Source organism: Dromiciops gliroides, chromosome 6 (genome assembly GCF_019393635.1).
Source record: "Dromiciops gliroides isolate mDroGli1 chromosome 6, mDroGli1.pri, whole genome shotgun sequence".
Lineage (NCBI taxonomy): Eukaryota > Metazoa > Chordata > Mammalia > Microbiotheria > Microbiotheriidae > Dromiciops > Dromiciops gliroides.
In genome coordinates, this window is record NC_057866.1 from 69,367,489 (window position 1) to 69,385,686 (window position 18,198).

An 18,198-nucleotide genomic window follows, 5' to 3' on the forward strand; every position below is an offset into this window, starting at 1 on the left:
CTATCTGTGAACACAGGGCCTGTCCCTGGTAAGCTCCTTTAGCACATGGGCTATTTGTATTGCCAGTGCCTAGCACCTAGTAGCTGCTTGATAAATGTTGGTGCTTGATACGTTTTCTGTCAAATGGAAAGTAGATGAAGTCTTGACCGTGCCACCAAATGTTTGTAGTTCAAGACTTTTTAAGAAGGCTTAAAAGACAACAATACCTTACACCTTAAATTGGTTATAAACTATTGGCTATAACTGAAGACAGAAGTTCAATACCTGTATTTCTGGTGATGTAATCCAAAGCAACTAATCTTTCAAACTGTGACTGAAGCTGTTTTCTAATATTCTCAGGTAAGGGATCAGCTTCAAATTTCCTAAGCCAATAATCTGCTTCCTTATAACCATCAACAAACATTTGAAAGGAGCCCACCTGTAATTTTAAAGGCTATAGTTAGAAGAGGTAAATAAAACATAAAAAGACCAATTTTTAAAAGTATAACCAATTTCTCCATAGTAACAATAAACAAATGCTTTATGCAAACACTTTTAAAAGAAAGCAGTTCAAAGAGCTCTTAGAGAAGAAAAATATTTCCTCTTTGGTTTTTTATCCTAAGACATCACATTTCTGTGGTTAACTTAGAATTTTAGTAAGCTTCCTTCAGCTCTCTCTGTAAAGAACTTTTAGATTAAATAGTGGGAATCATAGATACAAAAATATAACTTCTCTATTTAGCAATATTCACCCTTTCTGATAAAAGGAGTAAAAAAAACATGTAAAAGTTTTGGGTTCCATGCCTATGTAAAACATGGTTGCAAGTGAATTTTCGTTGGAATTCTTTCATCTGAATACTTTATTTTTAAATGTCACAACTAAATCAAGTAGAAGTTTAAAAATATAACTAGTTTTGCTCTTAGAAAAGAATTCTTAACATTCTGAGGTTTCTCCCAAATAAAATTTTGATGGTAACTTACCTTGGGGGGTAGTCCTATTCGATGGAATTTTTTGCCCACTTTTGGTACTTTTTCTAGAGCATATTTTTTGCCTCTTGATTTTGCACGGTCTATTGCATTGTAGTTAAATGTCTCACTCACAAGCCAAACCACCTAAAAATACACACTTTAAGTTCCACATCAGAAATTAAGTGTCATTAGTGATGATTAGTATGGTCTAATTACTTTGTCAAACTTTATAAGGGTTGGTAAGAACTATGGAGTCAGGTTTTGACAGACCCAGTGATAGAAAACATGTCTATTCTTGGATGGTCAGTCTAGCTAAGTTAGGAGGGACTTGTCACAAGGCTTACTTAACTTCAAGACCAAATTTTCAACCACAGCACCTCTTGAAGATGTTCTATTAAGTTTTAGAGGGGTTTCAATCTGAGTTGCCAAAGGGGAGAACCCAGAATGATGAACTCACAGATTCTTGAAAAATATACATGTATATATTTTTTTCATTTTAGGAAATTATGAAAAGCTTGGAGTTTATGGTTTTATGTATATTTGTAAAGAAATTGCTAATTTCTTCTACCGGGTAATCACATTTATAATAAATATTTTCTAAAAACCAATTTAAGAGTCATGATTTGTTATTTCCACATTTATGAACCAGTCCACACATGCAACAAATTTTATGAGCACAAACTATAACATGTTTAAAGGAATTGTTTTGAAGTCACATCACATATAGAACAGGGAGAGAAACTGAGGAAGAGAAGTTTTGGGTGGTGACAGGACAATATGAAGGATGAAGAGATTTATTCTATAACTCTAGAATGCAGAGCTAGAACCAATGGATAGAAGTTAGAAAAAGGCAGATTTTGTTTTGAAATAAACTTGAAACAAAGCTGTTTAAAAGGGGCGTGGGCTACTTCATGATGGAAAAAGCAGACTTTTACTAGCGGTATTTAAGCAGGAGCTCAACACCTCCCTATAAGGGATGTTGTAGAAGAATGAAACAATTTGGGTAAGAATTGAACTAGATAATTTCTGAGGTCCTGTTTCATCCTAGCATTCTATAATGCCAGGTTAGAAACTCACCCATAGAATAAAGCCTCCCATATAACCTAAAAGAAGTTATTTATTTAATATGAATATATAGAAATTAAGGGCTTTTGTCAGCTTGGAGGAGGAGTCTCAATTAAAGAATGTCAAAAGCAATCACAAATCCATGAGAGGATAAAGTGAAAATAAAAACAAAAACAGAAACTTCCCGAATAGAATGGACTAGGAAGTTTTACTCTTTTCATGTAATTCTGAAAATAAAAAATAAAAGACTAAAAGAAGCAATAAAAAGTAGGGGAAAAAGTAGAAATATTATTAGAACACTAGGGTATCTTAGTTTCCATGAGATCTTTAAATCCTCACTGTCTAACACCTAGTTACTTTTTTTTCCATGAAAGTTTTTTATTATTTTCCAGTTACATGTAAAGATAGTTTGCAACATTTGTTTTTATAAGATTTCTAGTTTCACTTTTTTCTCCCTCCCCCCCTCAAAAAAGCAAGCAATCTGATATAGGTTATATATGTAAAATCACATTAAACATATTTCTGCATTAGTCATGCTCTGCTAGAAAAATCAGAGCAAAAAGGAAATACCTCAAAAAAGAAAAACAAAAAAATAGAGAGAGTATGGTTCAATCTGCATCTAGATTCCATAGTTGCTATTTTTTTCTCTGGATTTGGAGAGCATTTTCCATCATGACTCCGTTGGAACTATCTTGGACCACTGTATTGCTGAGAAGAGTCAAGTCTATCACAGTTAATCAACACACAATGTTGTTGATACTGTGTACAATGTTCTCCTGGTTCTGCTCATCTCACTCAGCATCATTTCATGTAAGTCCTTCCAGGTTTCTGTTCCTTTTCATTCTAAAGTTCGTTCTCCATCTTTTTGTTTTATTCATATAATCCCCGCCCCACCCCCCCCTCCCAATTTAATAGGTAAGGACACTAAGGTCTAGAGAAGTTAAGTGGGTAGGACATTAAGCTCAAGATCATGCAAGGAATAAGTGACAGAGGAAAAGATCTGAACTCAGTTCCTCTTACTACAAAGTCAAGGCTCTTTTTTTCTGTATTACTATGTCTCTTTAAGACCTTGAAGCAATGTCATAAGGAACCTCTCTATGTCCATGCAATTGTCACCAGGAAGGCTTACTACATATAGCACATAAAGTATTATCTTTAAGCTAATTATCATTTTACCTTTGTTTTAGGTACAACTCCCAGACCAAGCTTTTCATCTACAAGATAGGCACCAGCCTCGGAAAGGTATCCCTGATTAGGAACAAGGCAACCTCTGCCAAAACAGCAAGGGCAACAGATCTTATGAAAATATTTGGTCCATTTTGGATTTAGATGACCATAAGGCTCTTCGGATTTTGGCTTAAAGACGCCAATGATTTTCTATGGAAAAAAAAATAATATGATCAGGTTTAATTATTTTACACAATTGAACAAAAATTCCTAAAATTATATTCTACATTTTAATTAAGCTCATTTTTAAAAATGATGGGTCACAGCTGAATTCAAAATTTCTTGAAGTAGATGATTTATTCTGTATAGTTAAAGGTAGAATCAGTGCTCTCCTGCTCCCCAGGCTAGTGTTCCCCCGCCCCAATAGTATGCTATCTTTTATTATAGTAATACTAAGAGTTCAGATTTATATATCATGTCCCAGTTTACATTAATTTTTTCTTAAACTATTCTGCTTTAGAAACCAATTCAAAATACTTTATCTTCCTTCTGACAAAGCAATGCTTGCTCTTATGCTTAAAGATTTCATGTGCTCAAAATATCTAAACTCTCAATAAATCATTATTATTTGTTTCCTACAAATAATATATTCAGAAACCTGGAGATTGCATTTTCTTTTGAGACAAGAAATAGTAGCTTTGCAATAGAATTATAGCATATCAAAGTATAATAATGTATTAACAGGGAGATTCAAAGCATAAAATAAGAAATCAAGAAAAAGAACAAGAAAATCAAATTATTCCCATACATTATCTGAGTTTTTAAAAAGCTAACAATACAACATTTTTAAATTTTGAGAATTTAGTGCTCCCAATTTTCTTAAACTAGGTCAGTTTAAAACTATAGTAGTTCTTTGTAGAAATGGGTGTTGGCTGTGTATTAATCAAAAGGCTTTGGTAAAAGTTATATGTACTTAAGGGGAAAAAACTAGGATAGAGATCAGATGGCCAAATAAATTTATTTTTTGATCTAGAACTACATTTGGGTTTGTTTTTGCATTATTGAATTCAAATAACAAATCTAGATAATGGACAAATGACTAGACAGCAGTTTGTCTGAAAAAAAAAAAGATCAGAGTATTTTAACAGATTGCATCTTTGCTATTGGGCCAAGAGAGTAACAACTCTAGTCCAATTTTAGGAAAATGGTATCCACAGCAAGTAAAATGATAGTCCTACAGTACTCTGACCTGGTCAGACCACATATAGATTACAGTATTCCACTTTGGGAGCTATAGCTTAGTCAAATCAAGCTGCAGTATGTTCATGGAAGGGTGACCTGAATGATTAAGGGTCTAGGGACCATGCCAATATGAAGTTCTGTTGAAGGAACAAAAGATGTTTACCACTGAGAAGACATGATAGCTGAAATTACATGAAAAGAGTGATGGATGATTAAAAAGAAAGAAATGTTAGACTTGATATAATTAGCTCCAGAGCACACAATTAAAAGAAATGAGTGGAAGCTGTAGAGAAACAAATTTAGGCTTGGCATTATAATTATCAACATATTTAATTAAGTGCCTAGTCTGTTCAAGACAGAAGTAGAAAAACTTCTAAACTGAGCTATCAAAAAGGGAATGTGCTACTTTGGGAGGTAATGAGTTCCCCTCACTAAAGTTCTTCAAGCAAGAACTGGATAACTACTTGTTGAGAGTACTGTTGGAGTGACTATTAATAGCCTCAAAAATTTCTCAGAACGCTATCTGTGTACTTATTGCCCCTTCCTCTCCCAGTAGAATATAAGCTTCTTGAGGACAAGGGAATGTTGCTTTTTGTTTTTGAAAAAGTGACATCTTTATTGCTATGTTTGCAGGTGGCTTTTTAGCAGTCACGATGTCCCAGGGCCCAAGACCTGGGCTGGGCATGATCTCCTTGGGGCCCAGGGAACATTTCTTTTTGCTTTTGACTCTCTACTACTTTGCACAGAGAATGAATGCACTTGACATATGTTTGTTTAATCTTTGAATTCCAATTGAGGTATGAGTTGGCCTCTGGGTTTCCCTTCCAGCTCTGAGACTGTATGACTGAAATGGCTGGCATGATCCCTAGGATGAGATAGTTTCTCTATGAAATAAACATACTCCACCAAATTTCAAAAGTTCAGAAAATTTTATCAGCTTTTAAAACTGCATTTGACTTAATGGTACAATGTCTAGTGATGTAGCAATGTCAGGGCTTAACAGAATTTTATAATTAATGTTAGGCAATGAAACAGCAAATTTATGACTTTTAGCAAAAGTCAGCCAACTAAAGTACTATATTCCTAAATAAAGGCATTTTATTAAGAATTGCTCTCCAGGGGGCAGCTAGGTGGCGCAGTGGATAAAGCACCAGCCCTGGATTCAGGAGGACCTGAGTTCAAATCCAGCCTTAGACACTTGACACTTACTAGCTGTGTGACCCTGGGCAAGTCACTTAACCCTCATTGCCCCACCAAAAACAAAACAAAACAAACAAACAAAAAAAGAATTGCTCTCCAAAACAACCAAACAAAAAAAGAATTGCTTTCTATTTTTTATTTAGGGTTATCAGTTAGTAAAGGTTGACTTTTTTTTTCTGAAAGGAAAGTGATCATGAGTTTGATGGAAAAAAATTCTAACATTATAGCTATTTCAAACAGGCTTTAGTAACCAAAAAATACCAAATAATAAGATAGCTCCTAATAACCAAAAGATTTATCTTTAAAAATCTTTTATGTCAGAAAACTTATGCCAAACTAAAAAGCAGACAACAAAATAATATGCACATCTTGATTAGAACTCTGTAAAAACACGTAAGTAAAACATAAATGAAGACTGGAATACAAGTTTAACAAAAGTTAAAAGTTTAATAAAATCATTAGTTCCATTTCTTCACGAGTTATATTGGTCATAACCTTCAAAAAAGATTCATATAGAAAATACAGTATTTCCTCCAAAATTTATGTTAAATACATTTATTCTATAAAATTCTCACCCCTTTGGGATCCTTGACAAAATAACTCCCACTTGAACCTTGAGAGATTCTTTCTGGGAGAACTCCACAGTCTATTGCTTGTTCAGCTCTCAGTATTATATCAGCAAATTCTGGATCCTCCAAGAATATGTTCATCTCTGAAGTACCTCCAAAATTAACTGCATTAAAAAATGTTAATACAATATGAGATTTTACTAAATTAAAAAAAAAATAAAGACAAGACAGCAATGGAGGTGATGCAGGATTCCAAAGTACAAGTGATACAGAAGTATTTTAGAATGCAGACTAGGACAATGCTACAAAGAAAAATGGTATAGTATGAGAATGACTATTTTAATCTTTGAATTTTCCTATATTTACTACTAAAGTTCAGACAGTGTAACAGGAAATAACAATTCATAACATTGTACTTTCTGCTAAAACTTTCCTTAATCATTAACAGTTTTTTACCATTTTCAGTCAATTCTCAAAATGATGGAAGGATGCTGTGACACGAGTAAAAGAAAACAGGAGATGAATCTCCAAATTATTTTTGTCTATCTTTGGAAGATATGTTGAATACCAATGTTTCAAGGGCCATAAGCATTCAGAATACAGTAAACTTTGATTAATTTGAACTCTGCCACTTTGAAGTCTGTGAAAGAAGTTAGATATTTGCTTTACTGATTATAAAAAAGAATGCTCAGAAAATTCTATTAAAAGATTCTAGGGGCAAATTTAATCTTTTCAAACACTTTAGAAGACTCTACTTGAACACAATATGGAATATTCACCTTTGCAAGGTTATTGAAAGGAAAATACTCTGTAAACTTTAAAGCACCATTAATGTATATGTCAAGCATTTTAACTATGTTATTATTACTACTACTACATAGTCAATGTCAATTACAAATAATCCAAATGTCTGAGGATATATTATCTATACTATTTCCCCAATTCAAAATATGATATGAAGCTAAAAGCTATAAAATAGCATTTATTTTAAAACCATTCCATATTTCAGGTTTTCCAGGCCAGTCTTCCTGACCATCTAGATAATATACTTGTTTTATTATAACTTGAATACCTACTTTAAGAAGATATATTCTAAAAATTCATTTTAAGTTGGTCCTTTGAAATTCAGTGAACACATGATCACATAGAAGCAAAGTGATGTATGGTAGTTGGGTTCCTGTGACAGTCCAGGGAAGAGCACTTAGCCCAGCCCATCTGATACGATATTAAGAGTGCTTTGGAACATGTGTAACAATGTTTCTAAGATAGGTCACACTGTGAGTTAGTAATAAAAGCACAGTGTTCAAAGACAGGAAGGTGATAATTCACTTTATTGTCATATATGAAGCCTGACTGAAGGAATTGGGATTCTGAAGAATAAAGGATTTGGGGGGAGGGGGAGGGTCATGATAGTTGACTCAAACTATCTGAAAGACTATTAAACAAAAAATGTTATTTGTTTTGCTTGGCCCCAGAGGGGAAAACTAGGATCTGTAAGTGGAAGCGACAAGGAAATAAACTTCTTATCAATATTAAGAAAAACTTATGAGGGCAGCTAGGTGGCACAGTGGATAAAGCACTGGCCCTGGATTTAGGAGGACCTGAGTTCAAATCCGACCTAAGACACTTGACACTTACTAGCTATGTGACCCTGGGCAAGTCACTTAACCCTCACTGCCCCACAAAAAAAATAAAACAAAGTTAAGTAAAATAAAATAAAATAACTGTGAACAATATAAAATACTTGGGAGTCTAGCTGCCAAGACAAACCCAGGAACTATATGACCAGAAGAAAAACTCAACAATTAGAGTAATCCTAAAGTGTACCAAAGGGAGAGGCCAGACAACCATTTGCTGGTGATGTTGTAGAAGGGATAACTGTTTTGGCCATACAACTCCACAGCTTCTAGCTTGGGGAGCTGCAGAGCAACCCCTGAAGTGGGACTGTTTGGCTAGGAGACAAGAATATCCCTCATGAGTAGGCTTGAAGGAAGGGGGCCGGCTCCCTAGCAGACAGGGCAGGGTGAGGAAAAAAAAAAAAAACCAAACCACTGGTGGAAAAAGGTACTGTGTAAGCTATGATCTAAGAGAAATATGCTGAGGTCAAACCTAGAAGCCTACAGCAGCAATCAAATTCTGAGGTTTCCCTATCACCTCCTGATTCTAGGGCTTGCCTATCTCCTTTACATTCCATTGTAACTATCCATTACTTCAGAATTTCTCTCTTCACTAACTTCCCCGAAGAACAGACTACAAGGAGGTTAATAAGCAAAAAGCTAGTACCTTTTTAAGGCAATGTTTTTACTGCAAATAACAATGATACAGCTCTCCCCATACCAACCATTCTCCCCTTCTTTACTCACTTAGGACATGTAGGGAAAGACTACACAGATAACAGTGCTGTCATTAGGCACACAAAATACTGAAGATTCATTCATGTTTAGGAGCACTAATACTTAGAGAGTATGCAACATATTTTAATATAGAAATGGCCCAAGGCAAAGAGGAAGGAGACTTGAAAGAAGAGGTCTAGAAACTGTTAACTTTTCTCTTTTCCCCCTCTGGTACTACCCGGCCCCCTATAAATGCAAACCTAGGCTTTCAATGGAGTTAGTGTGAGTTGGGGAACTAAAGAAGGGTATCTTAGGAGCAGTAGTGCTAACTGCAGCAAGGATTGGGAAATGCCTAATGGTAGCAGTTGGAAAGGGAAAGAGAATTCCTATGGCTATCTGAATGGATGGTGAGCAGTAATCTGATAATTCAAATCTTATGTAAAGGATGCACTAAGTTAGTTAGATATTGTCTATACTTCAAACTAAACAACAAACCACTGAAGAATGTCTCAAATCTGCAGCCTATCATCTAAGACTCATCTAAGAAGCTAACTCTTCCATGAAGCCACTCCTAGAAGTCTGTCAGGTCTCTCCTTTGCCTCTTAATTCCCTATTCTATATTATACTTATCAGTTCTCATGGTGGGTTTCCCAAAGTCTCTGAGCAGATTCTCCCCTGCACTTTGCTTCTGTCTTTATTTCCTTAGTACCTTGCATATCAGAGGTGCTTATTAAATATTTATTGAATTGAATCCTATCTGTCAGCTCAACTTCATGCTAGGACTAGCATTACCTCTCAAAATAATAAAGAACTAACCAGGGGCAGCTAGGTGGCAGAGTGGATAGAACACCGGCCCTGGAGTCAGGAGTACCTGAGTTCAAATCCCGCCTCAGACACTTAACAATTACTAGCTGTGTGACTCTCTGCAAGTCACTTAACACCCCCCCCCCAAAATAAAGAACTAACCAAAAGCAAAGTTAGGCTTTACTTTTATCATTAATTGTTATTATTGGTTGGATTGGCTAGTTCAAGTCTTCTAGCTCTTTCAGTCTGGGAAAAGGGAATAGTTATAATTCTTACAAAATACAAAAATTCCTTCTATAACATATCTGACAGGCTGTTATCCAGACTTGTCTGAACACTTATTTATAATATGCTCACCACCATACTGGATAGCCCATTCCATTTATGAAAGAAGTTCTTATAGAAATTTCTCCTAAACAGGCTCTGGCTTGTCAATGTCCCTTTTAAGATACAACACTCCAAACTGAACACAATACTTTAAATACGATCTGACTAGAGCAGGGTACAGCAGAACTATGATCTCTCTTGTTCTGAGCACCATATTTCTTTTTTTTTTTTTTTTTTTAAGTGAGGCAATTGGGGTTAAGTGACTTGCCCAGGGTCATACAGCTAGTTAAGTATTAAGTGTCTGAGTCTGGATTTGAACTCAGGTACTCCTGACTCCAGGGCCGGTGCTCTATCCACCGCGCCATCTAGCTGCCCTGCACCATATTTCTTTTTTTTTTTTTTTTTTGCGGGGCAATGGGGGTTAAGTGACTTGCCCAGGGTCATACAGCTAGTAAGTGTCAAGTGTCTGAGGCCGGATTTGAACTCAGGTACTCCTGAATCCAGGGCTGGTGCTTTATCCATATTTCTAATAATGAAGTTTAAGATCCAATTCAGTTGAACAATATTAAGTACCTTGTACATGCAACAAACTATGCTAAATAGTAGAGATCTAAAATAGAGATGTATCAAAAGAGTGTGATATAATAAAAATTACAATCCTACCTAAATTAATCTATTTATTTAGTGCTAAACCAATCAAACTATCAAAAAAAGTGTTTATAGAGCTAGAAAAAATAATAACAAAATTCATCTGGAAGAACAAAAGCTTAAGGATATCAAGGGAATCAGTGAAAGAAGGTGGTCTAGCAGTACCAGATCTCAAACTGTATTATAAAGCAGTAATTATCAAAACAATATGGTACTAGCTAAGAAATAGAGTGGTGGATCAGTGGAATAGAATAAGCATGAATTACACTGTAATAAATGATTATAGTAATCTAGTATATCAAGCTAAAGATACAAACTTTTAAAACAAAAACTTATTTGACAAAAACTGCTGGGAAAAATGGAAAACAGTATGGAAGGAACTATGTATAGACCAATGTCTCACACCATATACTAAAATAAAGTCAAAATGGGTATATGATTTACACATAAAGGGTGATACCATAAGAAAATTGAGAGCATGGAATAATTTATCTGTCAGATTTACGGACAGGGGAAGAATTTAGGACCAAAGAAAATCCAGAGAACATTACAAAATGTAAAATAGATAATTTTAATTATATAAAATTTAAAAGGTTTTGCACAAACAAAACCAATGCAACTAAAATTATAAGGAATGCAGAAAACTGGGAAAGAATTTTTACCTAAAGTATTTCTGATAAAGACCTCACTTCACTAATATATAGAAAATTGAGTCAAATTTATAAAAACACAAGTCGTTCCCCAATTGATAAATGGGCAAAGAATATGAACAGGCAATTTTCAGACAAAGAAATAAATCAAAGCTATCCAGTCATATAAAAAATGCTCTAAATCACTGATGTTCAGAGAAATGCAAATTAAAACCACCTTACACCAATCAAAGTGGAAATTTTAACAAAAAAGGAAAATGTCGGATGTTGGAGGGGCTGTGGGAAAACTGGGATGCTAATCCACTTCTGGTGGGGTTGGGAACTGATCCAATTATTCTGGAGAGCAATTTGGAACTATGATCAAAGGGCTATAAAACTGTGCATACCCTTTGATCCAGCAATACCACGGCTAGGTTTATATCCCAAAGATATCCTAAAAAAGAGAAAAAATCTATTTGCACAAAAATATTTATAGCAGCTCTTTTTGTGGTGGCTAAGAATAGGAAGCTGAAGGAATTGTCCATAAATTGGTGATTAGCTGAACAAGTTCTGGTATATAATTGTGATGGAAAAGTATTGTGCTATAAGAAATGACAAGCAGCATGATTTCACAAAGTTCTAAAAAGACTTATACAAACTGATGTATATCGAAGTGAGCAGAACCAGAACACTGTGCACAATGACAGACAGCAATACTGTTTGATGAAGAACTATGAATGACTTAATTATTCTCAGCAATACAATGATCTAAGACAATCCCAAAGGACTAATGAATGAAGCATACAAACCACCTCCAAAGAAAGAACTGATATTGGTGGAAAACAGACTGAAGCATGCTATTTTCCACTTTCTTTCATTTAAAAAAAATTTCTTTTATTCATTTTTCTTATACAAAATGACTAATATGGTAATGTTTTACATAATTGTACATGTACAACCTGATTGCTTACTGCCTCAGGGTGGGGGGGGGAGAAAGAGGGATAGAATTTGGAATTCAAAACTTTAAAAAAAATACAAATATTTATTATTAAAATAAAATAAAACACCGCCCTGCCTTCTGAGTGCAGAGTGATACATGTTAGGGGGAAAAAAAAGAATGCATCAGAGAGCTTACAATCTAGTAGGGGACATGTATGAAAATAATTATAATAAGCAGAGGAGAGGTCCAAATAGTATGAAAGGTTTGATAAGGAAGGGATCACATTAATCTGGGATTAAGGGAACTCTTTATGGAGGAGGGAGCAACTAAATGAGGCCTTAATGGGAGGTGCTAAATGAATTAAACTGGTAAAGGTGTTCATTCCAGGCCTGAAGAAGAGTATGTATAAAGTCAAAGGGATGGAAAAAGGCAGCCTGAAATCAGGGAACAAGTAGTTTTCCTTGAACACAGACCTGTTAAAAGTACTTGCATGAAGTAAAGCTGGAAAGGTAGGTTGAAGTCAAATTAGGGGGTGGGGGAAGGAGTGGGCCCTAAATGACCCTAATTAATAAGTCTGAGGAGTCTTTATTTTATTCAGCAGGAAATGGCAAGGTTTTTCAGAAAAGAAGTGGTGTGGTTAGATTTGTCCATTAGAATGTGGCAGTGATATGAAAGATATACTGAAAATAGAAACATCCAATATTATCTTTTAGTCTTTACTGTCAATTACCTTAACATTTCATAAAATCTCTGCTATAGCTATAGTTGTAAGGCAACCTGGAGATAGGGAAATAAGTTAGAAAGCACTGCAATAGCCCAAACAGTAGCTTCTCAGAGTAGAACAAGAAGACAATGGTTTTGTTTTGTTTTGGTTTTTTTGTTGTTGTTTTGGTGGGGTACTGAGGGTTAAGTGACTTGCCCAGAGTCGCACAGCTAGTAAGCGTCAAGTGTCTGAGGCTGGATTTGAACTCAGGTCCTCCTGAATCCAGGGCCAGTGCTTTATCCACTAGCTGCCCCAGAGAAGACAATGGTAATACCATCATAGAGAAGGAAGTTTAAGAAGATTAGATGGAAATGGCTAGAGGTGGAGAGTCGAGGTGAGAAACAGGAAGAAATGTGTTGTTTTGAATATATTAAATTTGAGATAACAGGATTACATCCAGGGAAAAGTTCTGGTGCCTGTCAGCATCAGGAAGATTACTCTGGCAGAAGCTGTAGTACTATTACAGGATCACAAACCTAGAACCAGAAGAGACTTTAAAGGTCATTTAGTCTAATCTCTTTATCTAAGAGATTAGAAACTGAGGCCTAGAAAGGTCAGGTGACTTTCACAGTAATAGAGATATTATGGTTCTGCCCTAGGTTTCGAATTCAAGTCCTGTAACTAAATTCAGCAGTCCTAGAAAGGATAAAAACTAGAGGGGGAGAAACCCATTGGGAGGCTATGAAAATAAATCCAGGCAAAAGGAAATGAAGGCCTGAACAACAGAGGGAGATCCACTTAATCTACTTTTACTTTCACCCTTTTATCTGCTTTCTTTACTTACAAAAGTACACACACCAAACCAGAAGATCAGCTTTGTTCTAAATTCAAAGCTTGGAAAGGCTAAAATGAATTTGGACCAGATGATCTCCAAGGTTCCTTCCAGCTCTACATTTGTGATCCCCCAGAAGAGAAGAGGTACAATTGTATCAGCAGAACATAGTGGAAGTGGCCATGAATGGAATCTGAAGATGCTGGCTCTATGACCTTGGGCAAATGACTATCTCTGTGATTCACCAGTAACAGAAGATGGTGTGAGGTCCGTTTATTGCTAAGATTTCTTAAGGCAGTTTTGTGGTCTATAACCTACCCTGCTTTATGCAGTATTTCCAAAGCTAACTTTGTTCCTGGATATCTTAGGGCTTGAAATATACTTACAGGAAAAAACAGTTTACACCTAGGAGTAGGGAGTATATCGATGACTAGACAGAAGTAGGTTGGGCAATTTAGAAGCAAAATAGAGGCCATTGAGCCTATCTTCACTACTACACTTAAAATAGTTTTGATGGAGGAGGCTAAAAGTGGTTAACAGATAACCTAAGATTTGATCAATAGTACCCAAAAGCTCCGCAGCTGGGTGGCACAGTGGATGGAGCACTGGCCCTGGAGTCAGGAGTACCTGAGTTCAAATCCAGCCTCAGACACTTGACACTTACTAGCTGTGTGACCCTGGGCAAGTCACTTAAGCCCAATTGCCTCACCAAAAAAAAAAAAATAGTACCTAAAAGGGTTATTAACAGAGAAACTAAGGTTTGTGCTCTTATCAACAGTACAGTAACAAAGAGGGTTCAAGTCCCTACCAACCAATACTATCAACAGAAGCATAAACAGTAACCAAGGACCATTAACCATCAATAGTCATTAATATTACTAGATGACAGTACCCCTAGAAACCAGATCTTAAGTAAAGAGATATCATAAACACAGAGACCCTTTGGGTTTGACAAGTTTGATCTTTTTTTTTTTTTTAAGTGAGGCAACTGGGGGTTAAGTGACTTGCCCAGGGTCACACAGCTAATAAGTGTTAAGTGTTTGAGGCCGAATTTGAACTCTGGTACTCCTGACTCCAGGGTCCATGCTCTATCCACTGTGCCACCTAGCTGCCCCTTAACTTATCTTTAGGAACATGAGCAGAAAGACCAAATTTGTCCATAGGTTCACCTTATAACATGTAAACCCCAAAACCTCCAAGGAAAAAGGTACCAGCCTCAGAGGTTGTTTTAGGACCTCAGTAAATCCAAATTAGGATAAGAGCTCCCCTGTACCTCCTTAAGGAGGAGATTAAGATAATGAGGAGATAACCTACTTTTTCTCACTATAAATATAACCATTTCCATCTTCCAAATTGAGACACTTATCTCCTTGGTGATTCCCTGTGGCCTCACAGTATTTTAATAAAACTTGGGAAACTGAGTCATTGAGTCTTGTAATTTTTTGAGACGATTCACAATCAATTAAATCCATCCCTACTTTACATCCATACCTACTTTAGGTAAATATGCATTGTCACATTAACTTTTCTGGAAAAGAAAAATATCCTTAGTATCAACATTTCCTTCATCAAACCCCAATTAATCCACCATAGTGCAAAATTTAGGAAATTCGGGTGGTGAAGTTACAGCTAACCCACCGAATAAAAGATTAGTGAAACTTCAGTTAGATGCAAAGTGGAGATAGACTTATAAGGATGAACAACTTTGTCATCACTTGACTGACGTTTCAAAAAAAAAGATCAATAAACATTCTCCATAAGGATATCAAACTAATACACACAAAACTTTTCTGACCATGCTTACAAAGTCTGAAATTCTCCATATGGATGGCAAACTAATCCAAATCTTGTTACACCCCCCCACACACACACACACTCACTTCGTAGACAAAGTTTACAAAGTCTGAAATTCCCCAAAGGATTCTTATAAAGTCTGAAATTCTCAATAAAGATATTAAACTAATTCAAGCCTTCAAACACACACACTCAAACTTTCTTGACAATGTTTACAAAGTTTGGAATTTCCCACAGGGGTATCAAAATAATGTAAACTTTGTTAAAACACACAAACACATACAACTTTCTTGACTGCTTACAAAGTTTGAAATTCTCCACTGGGATATCAAACTAATCCAAACTTTGTTAACGAACACACACACGTTCTTGGACGAAGCTTATAAAGGTTTATATTCCCCATAGGAATATAAAACGAATGCAAAGGTTATTAAACCACACATACCCACGTTTCTTTTGGACAACGTTTGCAAAGAGTGAAATTCCCCATACGGATATCAAACTAAAGCAAACTTTGTGAAAACATCGCACACACCACTTTCTTGACAAGATTTACAAAGTTTGAAGTTCTCAACGGGGATATCACAACTCATGCAAACTGTTACACACCCCCACACACCCCCTTTGACAGCGCTTACAAAATGTCAAGTTCCCCATGGGGATCTCCGACCAAAACCAACTCGGTCACACCCCCCGACGCCCCCTCCCCTTTCTCGGGCGCCTCCGAAGGCTGAGATTGCACCCGGGGATCACCCAGTGGGTCAAGCTTAGGACGTGTGGCCCCGGGGGCTGGGCACGGCTCGGGAGCCTAGAGGAGCCGGGGGAGGGGGTCGGCTAAGGCCCCCCCCAGCCGTGCGGGGGCTCCAGGTGGCCGCGGCCGGCGCCCCCGAAGGCCAGAAAGGAGGGCGGGCAGGGGCGGCTGGGAAGGGCCGGGGGCTCGCTACCTGCCGAGAGGAGGCGATGGCGCTCGCAGGTCGGGCTCCGTCGAGCCCTCCCGCCGCGGCCCCGGCGGCCCGGGTCGCCGGCCTCCCCGCCGGGCAGGAGCAGCACTTCCTCCTCGTCTCCGTCGGACGCCGAGTCCTCTTCCCCGGGGTCGCCGTCGTGCCCTCCTCCCTCGGGGCCCCCGACGACTCTCACGGCGCCGCCCGGCGGGGCCCGGCTCGGGCTCGGCCTCGGCAGCAGCGGCTCCCGCTCCTCGTCCTCCTCGTCGGGGCCCCCAGCGGCTCCCTGCGGCCCCGGCTCCCCGGCCTCCGCCATGGCCGCCGCTGCCTCCTCGCGCGCGGAGACCCGCAGGCGAACGGACTCAGGAGCGAGGACGGCTAGGGTCCCGTCCGGACATCGCGCCGCGCAGACCCCCGCCGGCTCCCCGGCGGGCTCCCTCCCCGGGCCGCTGAGCAGCGCCACCGCCTCCTCCTCGAAGCCCGGCCCCGCCGCCGCCAGTGCGCAGGCGTAGGACCCGGGGCCACCGCCCGCAGCACAGGGGCGGGGCCAGGAGGGCGGGCCTCCCGAGAAAGCCACGGGATTTAAAGAGCCAGGACCCTACCTGCCACGTTGTCCCGAAGCCGCGGTAAGGAACTTCCGGGCCCGGTCGCAAAATTGCAGCTCACTTTGAGTGACGCTTTCAAACCTTCCAAACTACTTTCTGAACAAATGACCGTGGAGGGCAGGTCGTACAAAAAAATCATTAACCCACCAGCCCCAATTTACAGATGAAGAAACTGAGTCCCAGAGATCACATCACTGATTTATTTAGAGCCAGAAGGTACTTTACCAATCATTTAGTACAAATCCATAATTTTACAGATGAAACAAGCCCTATCGAATAAAGAGCAAGTAAATAGTAACTAACAGAACGAAGATTTGAACTCGAGATCTGACTCCAGATCTGACTTATCTTTCCCAGTCCCCAATTAGTAAGTGTGTGTACCACCCCCAAACTCACATTTCCTGAGTATTCTTTCCTTTACATCACACAATTTCATCTAGAGCAAAGTTTTTGGATTGCATACAAAAATCAATACTTTTCTTTTTCCCCCGCAAATATCGTCATATAGTAAACAAGTAGATATTTATATCCTCGATGTGGTATCGAGGACATAAATATCTTCAATAAGTAAATGTGTATTTCCTTTATAAGTTCTTGACCAGCACTACTGTATTCAAGCAATCAACATTCATTAAGCACCTACTACATGCCAGGCACCGTGCTAAGCTCTGGGTGTTATTGTGTATGTTATAAAGTTTACACAAAAATAGAAATGAGAAAGGATGAGATAGAGATAAAATAATATTTGACCCTAGTCTATTGAGTAAGGAAGTGACAAAGTCAGATCTGAGCCTTAGAAAAATCACTTTGATTGGTATGTTGAGGATGGAGTGGAAAGGAAAGAAACAAGACAGGAGAAACCATTTGGTCTAGTCTGAGAGTTTTAGAAGGCTTGATTTCCAGAGATGTCGGGGTATTTGCAGAGATGGAAACGGCAAGTGATGAAATGTGTGGTGTGAATGAAAATGAGGAGTTAGGGATGACACCAAGGTTGTGAACCTAGGTGACTTTGAAAGACTGTGGTGTCCTGGATAGAAACAGGGAAGTTTGAAAGAGGGGTCATTTTGCAGGGTAAGGAGGAGTAGGGAGGAGAAGATGGTTTAATGAGGCAATCCATAGACACCTCCTCCTTTAATGGGACCTTGTTCTACCAAAAAATAAAGGGGGGGGGTGTGTCAGGGCTCTTAGTGGCTATTGTCCTGGAGGACAGAATCCACTGAGGGGGAACCACAGGGTAATCTGGGGATCTAGGTGTGGGTATGATTTGGTCAAGGGTGGGACTATACCCCAATGAGACCTGCAGCAATTTGTGGGCAGCTGTCTGGGTTGAGGTTAGGTTATATAACTGTCTCATATGGCTTACAACAGAAGGTGAGAGATTAAAAGTCTATGGAGGGGCAGCTAGGTGGCGAAGTGGATAAAGCGCCGGCCCTGGATTCAGGAGTACCTGA

At 38.3% G+C, this 18,198-nt stretch overlaps 1 protein-coding gene across 2 annotated transcripts in view; it reads right to left on the bottom strand.

Annotated features, from left to right (window-relative positions):
• Window positions 1-16,612, bottom strand: part of PI4K2B (phosphatidylinositol 4-kinase type 2 beta) — a 39,153-nt gene extending 22,541 nt beyond the window's left edge. For both annotated transcript variants that reach the window (XM_043972885.1, XM_043972886.1), the window contains exons 1-5: window positions 16,146-16,612; window positions 6,198-6,355; window positions 3,190-3,390; window positions 961-1,092; window positions 265-418 (exon numbers count right to left, since the gene is read on the bottom strand). In XM_043972885.1, the coding sequence (XP_043828820.1) occupies window positions 265-418; window positions 961-1,092; window positions 3,190-3,390; window positions 6,198-6,355; window positions 16,146-16,458 (958 nt within the window). In that variant the 5' untranslated portion in view covers window positions 16,459-16,612. The remainder of the gene's footprint in view (window positions 1-264; window positions 419-960; window positions 1,093-3,189; window positions 3,391-6,197; window positions 6,356-16,145) is intronic.
• Window positions 16,613-18,198: the final 1,586 nt, after the last annotated feature.